The sequence below is a fragment of the Micropterus salmoides genome, unplaced genomic scaffold (genome assembly GCF_014851395.1).
Source record: "Micropterus salmoides isolate LMB-PRFRI ecotype aquatic unplaced genomic scaffold, ASM1485139v1 Ms_hic_scaffold_7, whole genome shotgun sequence".
Classification (NCBI taxonomy): Eukaryota; Metazoa; Chordata; class Actinopteri; order Centrarchiformes; family Centrarchidae; genus Micropterus; species Micropterus salmoides.
Window position 1 is genome coordinate 35,328,052 of NW_024044459.1, and position 18,688 is coordinate 35,346,739.

The window sequence follows — 18,688 nt, forward strand, 5'->3', positions numbered from 1 at the left end:
TAAGCTAATATAATGATGTAAATATACAGAATAGTTCAGCAACATTTCATTGTCATTTTGTACCAGTTTTTGATTTTAAATGTTCCTTTTCATTTCTATCATTTACCATCTTGCATGAAGTTGAGCGAATGATAGGCAAGGTTTAGAAAATGGAACATGGAACTCAAAGACAGAAACAAATTGGAGTGAAACAAGGTTTATTTGGCAGAATACTCAAATGTGCAGGCGGGAAAATCTGTGACACAGGAAAGCAGGCTTAACTGGAATTTATCCAAACTGGCTTAAGCGTAACTGACAAAGAATGAGAGTCTACGATGTTGCGCATATATGGCTGAGCATGATGAGACCGATGGCTGGCAGCTGGAAACCAGCTCCTGCACACCTGACTCTACTTCATGTTGACAACAACAAATTCACTAAAAATAAGAAATCAATAAAGTGAATATTACAAAAACAAAGAAAGCAGTTGTTGAAAAGCAGTTGCATACATTTATTTTGTGTTTTTAAACCAAGATAAGGAGATTAGAAATGGTGACTAAAACAATGCTGAAGCCATTAGAACAAATGATATGGGATTATATGCAGATGTTTCTCTGTCTCTGAGATTTATAGCTTTCTATGTTGTATTAAATTATAATTGCAGCTTTATAGTATTGTTTATTATCACAAACATTTCTCATATTATCATTACAGATGTTGGAATGCTTGAACTGGGAAACGTTTCCTATTTGTAAATAATGGCATAACTTGGAGTGCATTATCAAGAGCGGACAGTGATGTTAGGTGGTGCCCCAACATTTAATGAGTTCACATGAAATTAACATGTCCTAGTATTAATATTCATACTTTTAGAAACTATGTGTAGGTTCACTACACATATAAGGAATTTATATTGGTGACTTGGTGCATGATAATGAACCAAATTATAATTGACAGTAATACAGAACATGTGCAAGAAGAAGAGGGTGGCACGAGAGTCAGTTTCAGTGGGAGTCCTGGGCCTTGTTGATAAGGCCGGCTGCGGATGGGAAGATCCTGTTATTGTGGGGAGTGTCTAAAACATTTCGTGTCCAGGATGGGAGAGGGCGGCCACAATCTTTGCTATTGTTATTGTGGCTGGGCTCTTCCTGAAATCACAATAATCTAAACTGTCCTAAGAGTGGGAAACAGTAATGATGAAAAGGGATTTATCAACGATCTTGGCTGCACAACGTTTTCACAGGTAAACATATAACTAGGGGATAGACTCAAATACCTATCCTTACCAGTGCATTATAGAATGTCCTTTGAATTACGGAAAGGAGACTCTGCAGGCACAGTTCGGATCTTTAGGACTTAAAAGATTGGGGTATGTTGTTCAGATTTTGTTGATTTGCAAATATGTCCTGATTTTTTCTGCCATGTTCTACCATGGTTAAGTAGGCAACATAGTTAAATGGTTTATTTTCTTTCTTTCAGTTTTAATTGTGGTAATTGTCTAAACTGTATACGGCCTGGAGTCTGCACAGGTCGTTTTATTTCGAGTTGAAAGCAGCTTCGGGGACTCGCTGCGGCACATCTAGTGGAAGCACAAACATTGACCAGAACGCAACATTTTCCAAAAACAATCAAATTTCTCAGCTTCAGCATTTGATAAGTTGTCTTTGTGCTATTCACAATTAAACATGGTGTTTCGATGTTTTACACATCATCACATTTGGTTTTAATTTTTGCCCAGGAAACGGAGTTGTAAAAGGCATATTAAGTTGTCTGGGCAGAAGATGTCGACATAATTCAGTCCCTCCAGCATTTCGTGGGACTTTTTTGTGATAAATAAAAAAAAATTTTTTTGTTAAAATGCCCAATTTCGGGGCATTTCTCAAAGCTTTTCTAAAAACACTGCAATGAAAGATGTTTTGGGCGTGTTTTTTGAAATGAAAATTCAGTAACAAGTGAAAACTGCAAAGGTGAATGTGATATTTTTAACTTTAGATCATAAAACAATCTCTCCAGGATGTTGTGGGTCAAACTCTAAACATGCATATTGAAAACAACTAACTTTTATTCTTTCAGCGCTTGCACGCTGACGGGGATCCAACAGCCTGCGTCAGAGTGTCGCGCTTTGTGCATCTGTGCCACTCTCCACATATGTTTTGTGGTGGCAAAGTGTTTGTCAAAAGACAATTTCCTTTATTTTCCTACACAACACTGCACATTTTGCACAGTTTACCACCGTTTTTGGTAAAGAAGATCTGGATGATGTTTTTCATGATCCTTTTTGTCGGCAAATATGAGACGTTGGAATCAGACCAGTAACCTTACCTTATTAAAAGAAATTTAATGACTGGCTCATAGCACGATGTGATGACTGTTGTTGTAAATTTGCGCTATATACAAAAAGCTGAATTAAGTGTCTTAATAAATGTAGAATAAACAACAAAACATTACATTTTAAATGCAGTAGCCTACTTTAACTTGTAACAGAGTACTTGAAAACTGTGGTGGCAGTACTTTTACTTAAGTAAAGATTCTGTATACTTCTTCCACCACTGCCTATTAAGCAGTCACATGCAAAAACTCCACTGTGCACAACTTAAACTTATTAGTTTTGTATTTTAAACAAATTCTCTCTTTTACCTGCAATGATATTTGTTAATCAATATCTTTTAATTTGGTCCAGAGAAAGATTTAGGGTTTGGGAGAAGCCTTTTTCTATTTTTCACAATATTACTACAGTAGATTAGTCAAATATTTAAAGGATAAGTTACTATATGACTATCAATATGGTCCAGTTAACTGACATAGTAATTACAGCTTTAGACAACAGCTTTAGACAACACCTGAAGGGGCTGTTTTGAAACAGGTTTTTATCCTGCATGCCCGTGTGACAGATGCCTTCTCTAGCTAATGAGGGCGTGATCTTATACAACTTCATCTTGCCAATGAGAGTGGCAGCCCGGAGAACTTTACCTTTTTATGGACAGCAGCACTCCCACAAACACAAATAAAAGCAGTGCAGTTTGGCTCCTAAAGCTGCATTCACCAAGCACATCTCAGGTAGAGAAACACCTGCAAGACATCGCCTGACACCTGCACAGGTGAGCCAGCTGTTAGTTAGCTATTAGTTGACAGTCTATTAATTGTTTTATCTGAAATATTTCACAAAGCAAAATGTTACAGTTGAGTATTGGTAAAGGACAGAGGTTTACTGAGGTTTACTGGGTTGACTTAACACTTTATCACTTCATGTGTGTGACAGGCAGGTGACGACAGGATGATTGAGCTTTTTTTGCTTTAGAAATGCATAAAACATTTTCTTCAGCCCTTTGAAATTTAGGGAAAGGGTCAAACTAGATGCACAAAACAGCATAATGTCCTCTTAAGTATTTATGGTTAGTTTTTGGTTTTAATGCAAAGGTTGAACATCCTGAAAGAGGCTAGAATTTTTCCAAGCCTCTAATAAGTTGTTCGCACACAAACGGGTGGTTGCAGTCTGAGAAAACTGACAAAATCTCTGTAAATGTGAAAATGTTAACTCAAACATTTCCCAACAGCTCAACATGCAGTTTAAAATTATAATAAAATGAAATTTCCTTTTCAAGTTAGAAACAAGAGTGAAATTAATCTGTTATGTGAACAGGGAGTAGAAGTAGAGATCTACTCTGATCAACACATTCTCACTTCCAACTTATGTCACATATGGACATGTGCTCCATGTGGTGTCACTTTTTAACTTGCAGCAGCAAATCTTCTTGGTTATGTTTAGGAACAGAAATCATGGTTCTTACAGTAACGATACTTGCATAGGATGAAAGTCCAGTTTCTGGCCCACCATCCACCTCAACTAAAAAATCTAGACAGATTGTCTAACACATGAAACACTAGAATAAGAATCCTAATCCATTTTCAGTTCACTTGTTCAGTTGGGCTTGTTGATTGTTTTTTTTCTTTTTTGTTTGCTGGTCCACTGACTGAACAATATAATGTTCTGAGGGAGGAGCTGCTCCATTCTCCATCAAACTCTTCCTGTTTCTGACGTCTTGTCCTGTCTCGTTTTGTTTGGCCTGAACTTAGTTGAAATATCCTGACACGATGGGACAAACAGTAAAGTTGATCAGGTGGAACGATTAAAGTGACATGACCGACAAACCACATTCCAGTGTGTGCTGCAGGGAGGGAAACACATTAAAATATGTGTACAAAGTAAGAATAGTTTCAGTTTTGTCTCAGAGGGAAATGAACATCCAACAGAAACCACAGAATAGAAACATACATCCTCACATTAAACTCATCAGAGAGCTTCAGTGCTCACAAGTTTTTGCAACAAGACAGCATTAATATGAAGGTGATCATACTAAAACGTGTTTCATCACTTTAAAGGAAGTATTTAAAAATATTAATGATGAGCTGGGATGTTATATTACACACCATCACCTCTATTTCTGACACATTTTCATAAAACCGTTAAAATGTCAGTTTTAAATATCCTTATTTTTATTGTGCTTAAATCAGGTATGCTTTTACATAAAAAAAAAAAAAAAATGAAATATTGAGCAACCCGTTAAAATTCTAAATTCTAAATGAGTGGTCGGCAATAATATCTGGACCGTGGCCAGATTACTTAGCTAGATTAATAGCTGCAAAAAAGGCAAACAATAAAGCCGCTGCTGCTAAAATAGATCTCAGTCATGACAGCAAAAGTTACTCATATAATCACTTCCTCTTAAGTGATTGTGCCTACAAAATAAAATACCGAGAACATCTTTGCAGGATTATTTTATGTTGTGTTTAATTGAGAGCTGAGAAACTCCCTAGGTTGATGTGGACCAATCACCGGGAGGTGATCTCTTCATAAAATGTCTTCGAAAAAATGATCTCTTTGTAATCAATTTGTTGAAAAGAGAGAAAAATAACACAAGCAGTAAGTGGTTATTGAACACACAAACTCAAACGAGAGTCCAGTGCACGACTGACTGAGCTAAACAGGCACACCGTACATGACAGATTATAACTGATAAATGGACTTTATCCTGGCCTGCCATCTGATGACTTCAAAAAAAAATTGGCCCGATGCCAGACTTATTTGCTGATCTAAATTCTATTCAATTCTAACATATTGTTGACAAACTGCTTAGAGAACAGGGTAAACAAAGAACAAATAAAGACAGGACAATGTTAAATAGCTGTTAGCAATAGCATTAATGACAGCAACAACATGAATAGCAATAACTAGCAGCTTAAACAAAGTAGTAGCTACTACAATGAACAAGAGATAAAACAATGGGTGGAGTGTTTAAGGAGAGCGTAGCTGTTTAGGGTTTTTTATGGGAAGAGAAATAAACACCATGTTGCTCATTAATCTACATGTTTCCTTTAGGAAATGGAAGACGAGATTCCTGCCCTTGTTTTTGACAACGGCTCCGGCCTGTGCAGGGCCGGCTTTGCTGGAGATGACGCCCCCCGCGCCGTCTTCCCATCAATGGTTGGCTGCCTCAGACACAAGGTACAGACACCAGCATGGACGTCACCTGCGTCTCATGACTTTAAAATCCAGAGTCGAACTTGTACCCACAAAAAAAAGTTGCAGCCAACTGCTGTGTTTCATAATGATACTGAAGGGTTACTTTTGCATCAAATACAGATGCTTTGTCATGCTGTCTGAAAGTGTCGATAATTGATGCACCCAGATGAGAATGTGTTGGAGCTGATGGGTAGTAAGTAAGGAAAATTTATTTAATACAGCACCAAACATTTTTTTTTTAAATCAGACAGTCATATATAAGCATCAAACAATAAAAGGCATCAAACAATATAATCAATTTATTTGTGTATGTTAACACGTGCATAAATAATCAATATTAAGCATTTTGTATTTTAAAGAGAACATGACTATTCACAGTTAAAAGTTTACAGGGAGACAAAGGCTTGTTTAAATAAAAAAGTCTTCAGCTGATTTTTGATTGCTTCGAATGAGACCTTAGAGCGTAGGTCTGACGGAAGAGTATTCCACAGTGTTGGTGCCACTTGGAAAGCACGGTCACCTCTAGTTTTTAGACATGTATGCGGTACAACTAGTATGCCTTGGTCTGAAGATCTTAAAGGCCTAGTGGTAATATACGGGTGCAGCATGATTGAGATATACCCGGGTGCCTGATCATGCAGCGCTCTGTTTGTTAAAACAAGCACTTTTAATTGAATCCTAAATTTAACAGGGAGCCAATGTAAAGAGGACAGAGTGGGAGTTATATGAGTTCTCCTGCTGGACCTCAACAGCCTTACAGCAGCATTTTGGAACATTTGTAAATGGTCGAGGGAAGACTTGCTAAGATGTAAAGAGGGATGTAAAAAGGGAGTTGCAATAATCTAAACGGGAGGAAATAAAAGCATGGATTATTATCTAAAATTCTGTTTTTTGACAACAGATTTGAGCTTGGCAATGTTTCTTAAATGAAAGAAACACAACCTGGTCAGACTTTTAACATGTCGATCAAAGTGCATTGATGTGTCAAAAGTTACACCCAGATTTCTAAGATTTGATTTTACTGATGATGAAAGTGATCCAATATGCTGAGCGATCGAGGGAGCTATGCTATCGGGTGCAACAATAAGGACCTCAGTCTGTATTCAGTTCTAAGAAGTTTTTAGCCATCCAGCTTTTAATGGCAGTGAATCAGTTTGTCATACTCATCTGACCCAAAAGAGACATATAGCTGGGTAGTTGCGTGTAGGTGAGCAGTAAACAGAAGAAAATATACATCTGGGACACAGTACAAAAAAAGGACACTCAGGTGAGTCCTGAACCATCCCTTAGTTATGCTGCTATAGGCCTAGACTGCCGGGGGATTTCCCATGATGCACTGAGCTCCTCTCTCCTCTACTTTCTCTCCCTCTGTATGCAACCTTATTCCATTATTGCATGTTACTAACTCGACTTCTGCCCTTTCTGGTAGTCTTGTGCTTTCTCGTCTCTCTCCTCTCTCCTCCTATCACTTCCTGCAGGTTTTCTGGCTCTGGAGCTGTGGAGTCTGGATCTGTGGCTGCGGGTCACCTGCTGCCCCCGTGTTCCTGCTCGACACCCTCTGGTGCAACGACTATTGTTGCTAGTCTTATTGTTATTATTGTTATTATAATCATTAACATTACGACTGTTATCATTAACACTACTATAAATATCTGTACCATTTTTCATTTAGTCTATAGCAACATCACCTTTACTGTCTGTACCTCTGTGTGTATATTATGTAGGCTGCCTCCCTCCCCTCTCTCTCTCCTTCCATCCCTCTCTCTCTCTCCCTCTCTCTCTCTCTCTCTCTCTCTCTCTCTCCCTCTCTCTCCTTCCATCCCTCTCTTTTTCTCTGTTTCTCTCCTGCTCTCTCTCCCTCTCTCTCTCTCCCTCTCTCTCTCTCTCTCTCCTTCACCCCAACCGGTCGAGGCAGATGGCCGCCCACCCTGAGTCATGGTTCTGCTCGAGGTTTCTGCCTCTTAAAAGGAAGTTTTTCCTTGCCTCTGTCGCCTAGTGCTGCTCTTGGTGGGAACTGTTGGGTTTCTTTAAATATCATCATAGAGTACGGTCTAGACCTGCTCTTTTATGAAAAGCGCTCTGAGTTAACTGTTGTTGTGATTTGGCCCTATATAAATAAAATTGAATTGAAAATGTATGTAGGCTTACTCCGGACTCACACAGACAGTGTGTGCCAGTAACAAACTGTCCATGTCTGTCAGATAGTCTGAAGGGGACACTTGCAAATCAGCAGAGCTATAACACAGGCTAATGCACAGCAGAGGAGCAGGCAGATTTTGTTAAAATATTATGACTTTATTGTCATCGGGTTGAAACTTTGTTTCCCAATATGTCAGAGGACACAGATATGTGGGAGAGATTCTAACTGTGCAGAAAGTTTTGAACACGAGCAGAAAACCTGCTGAAACAAAGAGCTCTTAAAGTGTTTAATAAATAAAATGTAACTTACTGACTTTTGTGGGTGATCAAAGTGCTTGGGGGGTGGGGGGGTCTGATAAAATGATAATGTCTGATAAAATCTGACACACAGATAATGCAGTGTGTAGCATGTGATTGTAAAGCTGGATGCAGGAGTTGTGCAGGAGAACCACTACGTGGGAGACAATGCTCAGAGCATGAGAAGTATCCTGAACCTGACGTACCCCATCAAGCACGGCATAGTCACCAACTGGGATGACATGGAGAAGGTGAAGATACTTACTTAGTTTTAACACCTGGATTCGACCAGAAAACAGCCTGAGAGCTATAATTGCATTATCATTTATTTGTTAGATGTATTAATCAAACTCTCAGTAGTTGTAGTGGAGTGTAGTCTAGCATTTAATGGAAATACTCAAGTAAAAGTACAAGTACCTCGAAATTGTACTCATAATGTCCCTTTCACCACTGAAAAAATCAAAATATTAAAAGCTGGAAAAATCTTGACACCAACCACTTTTGTCCTGCATGTATTTTTTCTTCTTTAGCTTTAAAGTTACTATGATTAGTCGTTGAACTAACAGCTGTTCTGTACTGCAGATATGGCATCACACCTACAATGAGCTCTGTGTTGCTCCTGAGGAGCATCCAGTCCTGCTGACCGACGCTCCACTAAACCCCAAGGATAACAGGGAGATGATGGCACAGGTGTGTGTTTGTAACAAAGTCGCAAAATCTATGGGTTTATTTTTACCATCATCTCTCTCTGACTTTATGGATCTGAAGGAAAAACATCAAGTCACCAATGCATACTGCCCACATGCAGCTTTAACTCCTTAGATTCTCTAGACTGAGACATTAACAGCTGGACATTTTTACTAAATATATGCTTACTTCTAGGTCAGAATTCTAACTTGTAATTAGGGCTGACCCCGAATAGTCGAAGATTCGATGCTTCGATGGGCGGCGCCTGATTCGACTGTCAATCTCACAGCCGAAGCTTCTCAGTGAAACAAGGATCATGTCACTTTGGCAATATGGGGGGGCTCAACGCCTGATTTTAAACAGCACATTTAATGCTGGATCATTAGTGCACATGCAGAGACGTAGCATGTATGTGTTTAATGGCAGAAGAGGAATACTTGCTGAAGAAATCGAGCCCCAGCTTCTCTGGTGTTGTGCCGAGTTGTCCACACTTTGCGGGACTTTTGGATAATTTATCACTGTTGAACCACACAAAGAATATTATATTGTTTTTAACCCCTTGATGCCGAGTGTCACAAATACGCATCAAACCTCTTTCTTTCAGATTGCAGCCAAGATACTGCATGTATTCCCCCGATGCCTGTTGGTGCATATTCCATACATACCTAGGAACCTTTTGTAAGCCCTGGTGTCTCGTTTATGCCTATTGTTGCTAATTTGCATCATACCTACATCATACCTGAATTTGTATCTTTTCTATGTTCTATAGACAAATAAACAATCTTCACTTAATTTAACATCAGCTTGAAAGCAAATTCAAACACAAATTATTTAAAAAAAAATTTTATAGTAAAAAAATTCAGGCGTCAAGGGGTTAAACAGCCGGCTACTTGAAATAGACCCGCGAGGAACCATAAAGTGCATGCAATTGTCTCAAGCACGGCATGCACGCAAAACTCTGCACAGAACTGTTGAATGAGAGAGAGAGAGAGAGAGAGAGAGAAACAACCAAAACACAAAGTAAATTCCAATGTCACCTGACCCCAAGAAGAGAATTCACACTAAATTACCTGAGCACAATAAAATGTAAAACTAAGAACTAAACTAAGAAAAATGATGACAACCTACAGACTGAGTGAACACGGCCTGGCTATAGAAAAGGGTCGCCACAGACAGAGCTGGCTACCACAAGAGGAGAGACTCTGCTCCCAGTGTGGCAGGGGACATGTAGAGACAGAGCTGCACTTTCTAACCTCATGCCCTAAATATAAAACCAAAACACTTTGCAAACATATCCCAGATATATCCAGAATTCAAATTTATATCAGACACACAGAATCTCCCCTGTTTATGCCCAAATATGAAATAATTGCTGCAAAATATATCTCCTCATGCCATTAACTGAGGACAACCAATAGGAACTTAGACTAATAAATGATTGTTTGATATTTAGTAACTGTTGTGTTTTTAAATCTCACATTTGATACTGTAGTTTTTTATGAACTAATTAATTATTTTTAGTGTTTTTTTGCCTATTAATATATACATACACATTTACGGATTTATCTATTTATTTTATTAAAATTTTTTAATATTATTATAATAAGACACGTTACTGTGTCATTGACTTTACTTTAATTTTACATTCTTTTTAACACACACACACACACACGCCTACTGTATTTTAATTTAATTATTTTCATTTTCTAACATACTAACACACACACGCTTATTGTTTTACTTATTTACTTTTTTAAATATTTATTTTTACAGAATTTACAGCACTCTCATACCTCTCCTCTTTCCTCCTATTGCCTTCTGCAGGTATTTCTGGCGCTGGAGTTGTGGAGTCTGGTTCCTGCTTCTAACATGTTACTGCTTAGCACCCATTGCTAACAATTGTTATCACTAGTCCTACTGTTGTTTTTATTATTGTTCTCATTATTATCATTAACATTACTGTAATTATCAGCACCACATTTCAGTCTGTACTGCTATTACCTTACAGTCTGTATTTCTGTGTGGATATTGTGTTTGCTGCACTCCTTTCCTGTGTTCGTACTCATGGTTGTAATTTTTGGGTCTCTGTAAATAATATTACAAAGAGTATGTTCTAGTCCTGCTCTATATAAAAAGCACAATTAGACGGCAGTTGCTGTGAACTGGTGCTATATAAATGAAATTGAATTGAGTTGAATCTTCCTCTTTGGTTCAGATTATGTTCGAGAAATTCAAGTGTCCTGCCATGTATGTTGCCTCCCAGGCAGTCCTGTCACTGTTCTTCTCTGGTAGAACCACAGGTGAGAAGTCAAATACAACCATAAACATCTCTCTGAGCTCTAATGTCTTAAAAATATTGAATTCGTCACAAATTGGCTCCTTGCTTAAAAGCAGCTTAGCAAATTTCAGTGACGGCCTTGATGTTGAACCATGATCAGAATAACCACAGAAAGTGTTTTTTCCTTTTTTTCATTGTGAGCTTTTTGTCTTGCAGGTATTGTGATGGGCTCTGGTGAGGGTGTCAGCTACACTGTGCCCATCTACGAGGGTTACGCTCTGCGTCACAACAGTCTCCGTCTGGACCTGGCTGGCAGAGATCAGACTGACTGTCTGAAACAAAGTCTCACAGAGAGAGGCTACAGCTTCACCAGCACTGGTATGAGTTTGACCTACAACAAATAGCATAGGCTAGCATTTATAATCTGGAGCTTCTAATTCCTTTTAAAACAAGTGTAACTTTGTGAGAGATAAACTCCTGAATGGCTGCAGGCTTTTCCACTTTCTGAATATTTAACTTTAGTGTCCTTTAACTCTCTAATTTCAGCTGAGCGTGAGATTGTGCGTGACATTAAGGAGAAGCTCTGCTACGTGGCTCTGGACTTCGAGAAGGAGATGCAGAAGCCATCTTCCACCCTGGAGAAGAGTTACGAGCTTCCTGATGGACAGGTCATCACCATCGGCAGCGAGAGGTTCAGCTGCCCCGAGACTCTCTTCCAGCCTTCATTAGTCGGTGGGTAACAAGGCCAGTAATGCAGGCCGTATCACTAAAGCAAATTATTTAAACAGACACTGGCAAGTGCTTTTAATAGATCTTGTACAGATTTTAAGTCAGTAACTATTGGCCATTAGACAGTTAGCATAAATATATTTTATGCTTCAGAGCCGCTTGTGGTCTTGTGTGCTAGAAATTAAAATCACAGTAAACTTGTAGGAAAACACAGTAAACACAGTAGGAAAAGTATGGAATTTGATATCAGTCTGGATAAATGAGTGGAAAAAGAACAGTAGGGTATGGAAACACATCTGTGTTTACAGAATGTTATCCCCACTTTGTTTTCAAATATATAAAATCCAGAATTTAAAAAAATAAAATAACTAAAAATATCTGAATCTTAACATTTATGAGCTATGCAGCGATGTTTTTATCAGAAAAATCTGTTCTGTGTAAGGAAACCACAACTTGACCACTGGCAACGTTCACCATCGGTTCCATGGATACTCTGAATAAACAAGTGAAAATTTAAATATTTAACAAATATTGGGGGGAAAAAATATAATATTATTTATTCTATATGTTAAGGTAAAATAGTAGAGTACAGGTAGCAGCAGTTAGTTTACTTCCTCTATGGGCAGAGATGTTTGAAAGTGGAATGTCGTCCAACCGTCTGCATAGGACTGAGGAATGATCCCGCAGTGGTTTAGTGTTAATTCATTTGAATGAGCTGCAATAAGTCGCAGCATTCACTGTCAGACTGTAAAATACCTGTTGTATTTTAAATCCATTTATTTACAAAATAAACATCTAGCTATTTGTTCTTAGATTTCAAAATGATCTGAAAAATCTACAGAGAATAAATTTGAGTTAAAAAAAAAGGCATTTTGAAATGCAAAAGACATAAGAACCCTGAAATTGACTCTTGTTCCATCCGCATGTTTCAGGAATGGATGGAATGGCTGGCATCCACGAGATGACCCACAACAGCCTCATGAAGTGCGTAGAGGACATCCATAAGGACCTGTACGCACAGGCTGTGCTGTCCGGCGGCACCACCCTCTGCCCTGGCTTCGCTGACCGCATCCAGAAGGAGATCACTGCTCTGGCCCCACTCAACATGGAAATCAAGGTACAGCTGTAATTGCAGATCAGTGAAGTACTAACTGAATCAGACACTAACTTAAATCTCTTCTATATGAATTTTTTTGTAACTAAAAGTGTGTCTTGAATTAAAGATGGAGCATGAATTTGGGATTGAAATGATCATATTTCCTGATCTTGTGTTTTCGGTTTCCTGATCTTAAAGAATCTAAATCATAATAAAACCTGTCTAATATTATTGAATGGAATCTCCATTGGGGCTGCAGCTAACAATTATTTTATTGATCTAGTATTGTACAGATTATTTTATCAATTCCTTGATTAATCGCATAAGAGTATGTTGCTTGTTGCCCCCCAGTGCTGGGATCAATTGTGTAAACATGGTTCGAATTACAGGGGTGACTGGTGGGATCTGATCCCCCTAATTAAGGCTTGGACCCCCCCAAAAGAGGCAAAAACAACAGTCTTTCTTACCTGTAATTCTTAATATTACAATATATTTCCTATATTCATGCCTTACAGTCTAGAATCTTGAAAAAAGATTTCAAATGGACCATACCATTTCCCAATCTTTACATTAGCAGCTGCTCCAGTCCAGTCCACTATACGCTGGTGGAGACACTGTAAGGGCGTACTCATACTAGAGCTGGTTGCCTTTTACCATGCTCAAGCACGATTGTCCCCTCTCCCTTCTCCTCCACTGACCTGAGATCACACAATTATTCACATGTTTACATCATCCCCCAGTCAGTGTTTCCCATGCAATGATTTGTTTGTTGCAGCCCACCACAGTATCAACGCTGACCACCACGTATTGATATGGGATTTTTTACCAGGCTTATTTTTTATTAAAATTAAAATTGCAGGTGATTGCAGAGTGCTGCGCTTATCTTCGCGTAGCACCTTGACTGTCTGTCTCTCTCTCTCTCTCTCTCTCTCTCTCATGAACACCGCTGCACAAATCTGTCTAACACAACTGTCAGCGTTGGAGACCCACATTACAAAAGGTTAAATTGGCAAGCATGTAAGGAGCCTAACTAATAAGGAGAGCTATGTTAAAAAGTGCTCTCTCCCTCACCGCACAGTGGATTTTGTGTCGCGGTTGTGTGCTTTGGTATGGTTAGTGATCAAACTAGATGCGTACCGTACCGGAGTCCAGCCTAACCGTGCGTCAGCAAACCTCTTCAAGTGGTGTACCGTGCCTGGACACGGCACGGAGCAATCACACTGGTCAAAAAAAAACAACTTTGGAGGTTAAACCTGTCCGACACAGTACAGATCATCTAGTGTGAGTACGCCCTATGTCAGTAGTTAGCTATCTAGCTTCTCTAAAACACTTAACTTTCCTACCTTCAGAGTTTCGTGACTAGCATTCCTTTTACTTACAATGAGCCATCTGATGTTAGCTAGCCCATTATGTAATTTCATTACCACTATATCTTGAAACTTACAACTTGAAATGATAAGAATTAGGAATTAGAGATGATAATGCAGTATTTTATGATGGTGTCTTTGGTTCTAGTTCAGCACTGTGTGGGTCGGTGTTTGATTGCTTTGATGGTCTCCTGTTTGTGTTGTGTTTTGCTCTAGAATACTTGACCTCTGACTACAAACTTGTCGTGTGGTATGGGGCATACATGAACTGGTGTAATGGATTTAATTTTCATTTACAGACTGAAGATATTAGTTAAATAAGCGAGGATATTGTAGGCATTGTAAGATTTTAGTTCACTTTCACACGTACCTGTGCTGTACTGGGTTTTCTTTTTGACCTGAAAAAAAAGTTGACCGCCCCGGTTGTCATTGTATAATTGGCACCCTGCATGTAACTCATATCACTGTTAAATTACAACCCAACCTCAACAGTCTAACCAGTTGGAGAACAACAACCAACACATGTTTCTACATTTACAGCTAAGATTTGTGCTTTTCCTTTACTAGCCTTCATTTAAACAATCATAAAATAAAGTTAAATGCTAATATTACCAGTAAGGTACCTTATTTAGGGTTCACCCCGTGAACTTGATTCTTAGACTGGGTGCTTTCTGCTCTGATGCTGTAGCATTTGCTGTTGTGCTGTTGTTGTGGGCTAGTTCCATTTTACGGTAGACACAATGTACCGGGTTGTTGTTTTCCTTTAGCTTGAAATGATCCCTTTGAACACTTCTCTTCATCCCTTGCTATTTTCTCTGTCTTCCTCCACTTTTTAATCCACACCATCATATCACGTCATATTAACTTGCCCACAGTGTTAGTGCGTTGTGTGACAGTAATAATTATCTGTACAAAACAATGTGCTGTATTGTTATATACATTAAAGAAATCATCAACGCAAAGAATTTGCTTTTTAGTTTTCAAATTAATTGATTTTCTCGATGAATCGTTTCAGCCCTAATCTCCATAAAAAAGTCCAAACTATCCAACTACAGAAACATTAATTTAGGGCTTTTGTTGTTCATATTGATCATCACCTCTTTCTGTCTCACCTGTTTTCTTTCCTCACCTCCAGATCATCGCTCCCCCTGAGAGGAAGTACTCCGTCTGGATCGGCGGCTCCATCCTGGGCTCCCTCTCCACTTTCCAGCAGATGTGGATCAGCAAGCAGGAGTACGATGAGTCCGGCCCCTCCATCGTCCACCGCAAGTGTCTTTAGAAAGCCAGCATGACGGTATGATCTGCATGAAAGCAAATAATTATGGCCTTTATAGGAGTTTCCACATCTCATTTCATTTTGACCTAAACACTAAAGTCTCTTCAGTCTTCTGGCTGCTAGTTTATTTGTAAAATAAAATGATGTGCTCATTAGGGATGTCTGGACAGATACTACAATATCAATATTTTTGAAACCAACGTTTCCTGCTCTAGGACTGATTCTCACTTAAAAGGATCAAATTTAAACTGAGTCATTTGGAGTGAGTGAGTGTTTTATCAGAAGTATCTTACTATCAACAGGATGGTCTAATTATTGAATCTATGATTGTATACTGACTCTGGCTGACCGTAAAAGAGGTCACGTCTGGCTGTATTTTAGCTGTGAAGGTAATAATGTTGCTCTGTGTGATGTGTGTGTAAAGACAGTGAAACACTTTGGCAATACTGTGAACTTCGCTAAACATCTGAGATTAAGTCAAAATAATATGATGTTATAAAGCGGCAGTTCTGAGCAGGATATTTTTATTATAATTAAAGAATGTGACAGGAGTTTGATGCCTTGTCATTATTGCTATTATTTGGAATTGGTAAGCCTACAGCCGACTCTTTATTTTCCACATAAATACAGAAACAGGAGGGGGGAGGTCACATTAAACTAGAAATAAAAAGTGTAAAAAGTATTGGTATTGGTATCAGCAATACCAGCCTGTGTATTACTTGGTATTGGATCATTTAGGAATTAAGTGGTATCGCTAATGCTCATCTGGATCACTTTGTTATTTGTGCAAAGCTTCATTAGAAACAAATCTTTTTCACCCAGTGTTTCATCTCTCCGGCTATGATGAAGCTCTAATTGGTGGATATTTGTCCCTGCAGCCTGAGAAGAAGACTGCAGGAAAGCCTCAGAGCCTGGGAAAAAACACCTTCAACTCCATGTATTTTTGTTTAATCATATGCTCCTAAACGATGCTGGTAGTAAAGGATAATAAAATTATAAATTCCATTAGTGTAATACTGTAATGTGCGTACAATTTATAATTGTATAAGACTAAGCCTAATAACCAGTTCTAATGATCTGGCTAGTGAAAAAATGGTTAACGATTTCAAAGATTAGTAAAAGCTGCAGAATATGCTATTCCAGAAAGATAATTCATGAAGCTATAGTGTCTCTTAAATTTTGTTCACCCCATTTATATCAGTTTCTGTTGACAACATATTAGAAAAATCTTTCAAGGTAATGCAAAAACCACCAACACTACAAACTGTAAACTGTTACTTGAAAAGACTTCCTTAAAGGTAGCAGCTTTTGAAGGGTTCCTGCAGAGAAACTCCCACCCCCCTCCCTGATAAACCCTGATAAAATATCATTATGTTACTCATTATCAAGCTAGCATGTTAATAATGGGGAGGTTAATTCAGTAACGAGCTGGCTAGCGAACTGTTAGCAACAGATAGCTGTGGTAGCATTCGGCAAAGCTAAAAAAACGTTCATACATATTTTTCCGTTACCATCACGTTGTTTCACATGTAAGAGCTTCCACGATGACAGCATTGTTGTCTCTGATGAGGACTGCACTACAGAGCCATGCACAGACCTGGGACCGGACCAGGGTCGAGGTGAAGCAGAGGAGGGAGGGCTGCCAGGGTTAGAGGTAAATTATTTTATTAAATTGGTGCAGAAAAAATGTTTGAAAAATTGACAGGTGAAAACATGAAATATTTCTTTAAAGAACCTAGAAACATCCCTGGATTTCAGTCAGGATGCTTTCTAATGCTTCTCTTTAAAAACTGAACTTGGCATGGGAATTTGGCCTTCTTAAACTTCGTCAAGAAATATATATATATGTCATTTCTGAGCTTTCTTCACCAGTGTGGGGATGTGAGATGACCATATAAGTTTCTCTGCAATGCTGATTCCCAGGAACATGAAACTGTTCACCTGCTCCTTCTCAGCTCCACTGATGTAGACAGGAGTGTGTGTCTTTATTTCCTACTTCCTGAAATCAATAATCAGCTCCGTGGTTTTGGTGGCGTTGAACAATAGGTCGTTCTCTGTGTACTGCACTTGGTTATCAACCAAACCTGTGAGCTCTGTTCTGTTTCATCACTTGATATTCACATTGTATTAACAACAGTCCACACTGAACTACAGGGAAACACTTTATTCACATTTTAGAAGCACAAACAAAGAAAGCAAAGATCAAATACAGAACATGGGATTAAAGATTCATCGTGATGTCACCAGTTATAAATCGTCCATTTTATCTGACACTCACACGTTTGTTGACTTCTTACTACACTGTATCTACCGTATACTATACACTTTACAGAAAACTACATAAAGGAGGAGATGCATTAGATCTTAACAATTATAGACCCATATCTATTATATGTTCTATTGCCAAAGTGTTTGAAAAATGTATTTATAATCAACTCTCACATTACCTTAGTGCCAACAATATCTTATCACCATTTCAGTCTGGCTTTAGGTCTAACCGCTCTACATCTACCGCCCTTCTTAAATTCATGGTGTGTTCTCTGCTGCAGATAATGGTGAACTTACAGGTGCACTATTTATTGACTAGACTAAAGCTTTTGACTTTGTTGATCACTATTTACTTTTAGATAAACTCCATCCTTTTTGAAAATGCAGTCCTGTGGTTTAGTTCATATCTAATAGAAAGCAATGTGTCATCCCACATGGGAATAAATCTAATTTGTTGATTCAACAGAGAGGTGTGCCCCAGGGCTCAACTTTGGGACCACTTGTTTTTTTTATCTACGTTAATAACTTACCATCAATTTTCAATAACTGTTGTGCTCAACTTTATGCCGATGACACTGTCTTATATACATCTAAACCTGATCTTTCACAAATCCAAGCGTCTTCAGTATGATTTCAAAATCTTACAAGATTGGCATTTTTACAATAAACTATTGTTAACAAAACAAAATAATTTCTTATGATTTTTGGTACCAGACAGAATCTCAAATCCAAACCCGATTATTGTATTATAACTTGTTCTGACTGTACTCTTCTGCTTAAAGTTATAAAAAGTTATTCTTTTTTGACTATTGTGATGAAAAACTTAACAATATGTGCAGATTTGTCCTTAGATGTCCCTTTTTATGCAATGTACGATGCTCTTAAATGACCATCTCTAAACATAAGAAGACAAATTCACTGGCTTCAACTTATATTCAAGTGTATTCATTTCAATTACCCTTCTTATTTACAACAGTATCTTGTTCCTATTACTTCAAATTATCAATTGAGGCACTCTGCTCAACTTTATTTTTCTATCCCTCGAGCTAAA

The 18,688-nt window shown here is 38.4% G+C and overlaps 1 protein-coding gene across 4 annotated transcripts; it reads left to right on the forward strand.

Annotated features, from left to right (window-relative positions):
- The first annotated feature begins 1,091 nt into the window (after window positions 1-1,091).
- Window positions 1,092-18,494, forward strand: LOC119891583 (actin, muscle-like). 4 transcript variants are annotated; one of them, XR_005442451.1, is made up of 11 exons: window positions 1,092-1,222; window positions 5,357-5,482; window positions 8,062-8,187; window positions 8,519-8,626; window positions 10,839-10,923; window positions 11,118-11,279; window positions 11,448-11,633; window positions 12,563-12,747; window positions 15,229-15,387; window positions 16,248-18,185; window positions 18,286-18,494. XR_005442451.1 is itself a non-coding variant. In XM_038703350.1 (10 exons), the coding sequence occupies exons 2-9, from the start codon at window positions 5,360-5,362 to the stop codon at window positions 15,370-15,372; spliced, it is 1,119 nt and encodes a 372-aa protein (XP_038559278.1). In that variant the 5' UTR covers window positions 1,092-1,222; window positions 5,357-5,359; the 3' UTR covers window positions 15,373-15,387; window positions 16,248-18,494. The 4 variants fall into 4 exon arrangements, 3 of the variants coding, with proteins under 3 accessions (XP_038559278.1, XP_038559279.1, XP_038559280.1); XM_038703350.1 differs by having other exon boundaries at window positions 16,248-18,494; XM_038703351.1 differs by lacking the exons at window positions 16,248-18,185; window positions 18,286-18,494 and having other exon boundaries at window positions 15,229-15,920.
- Window positions 18,495-18,688: the final 194 nt, after the last annotated feature.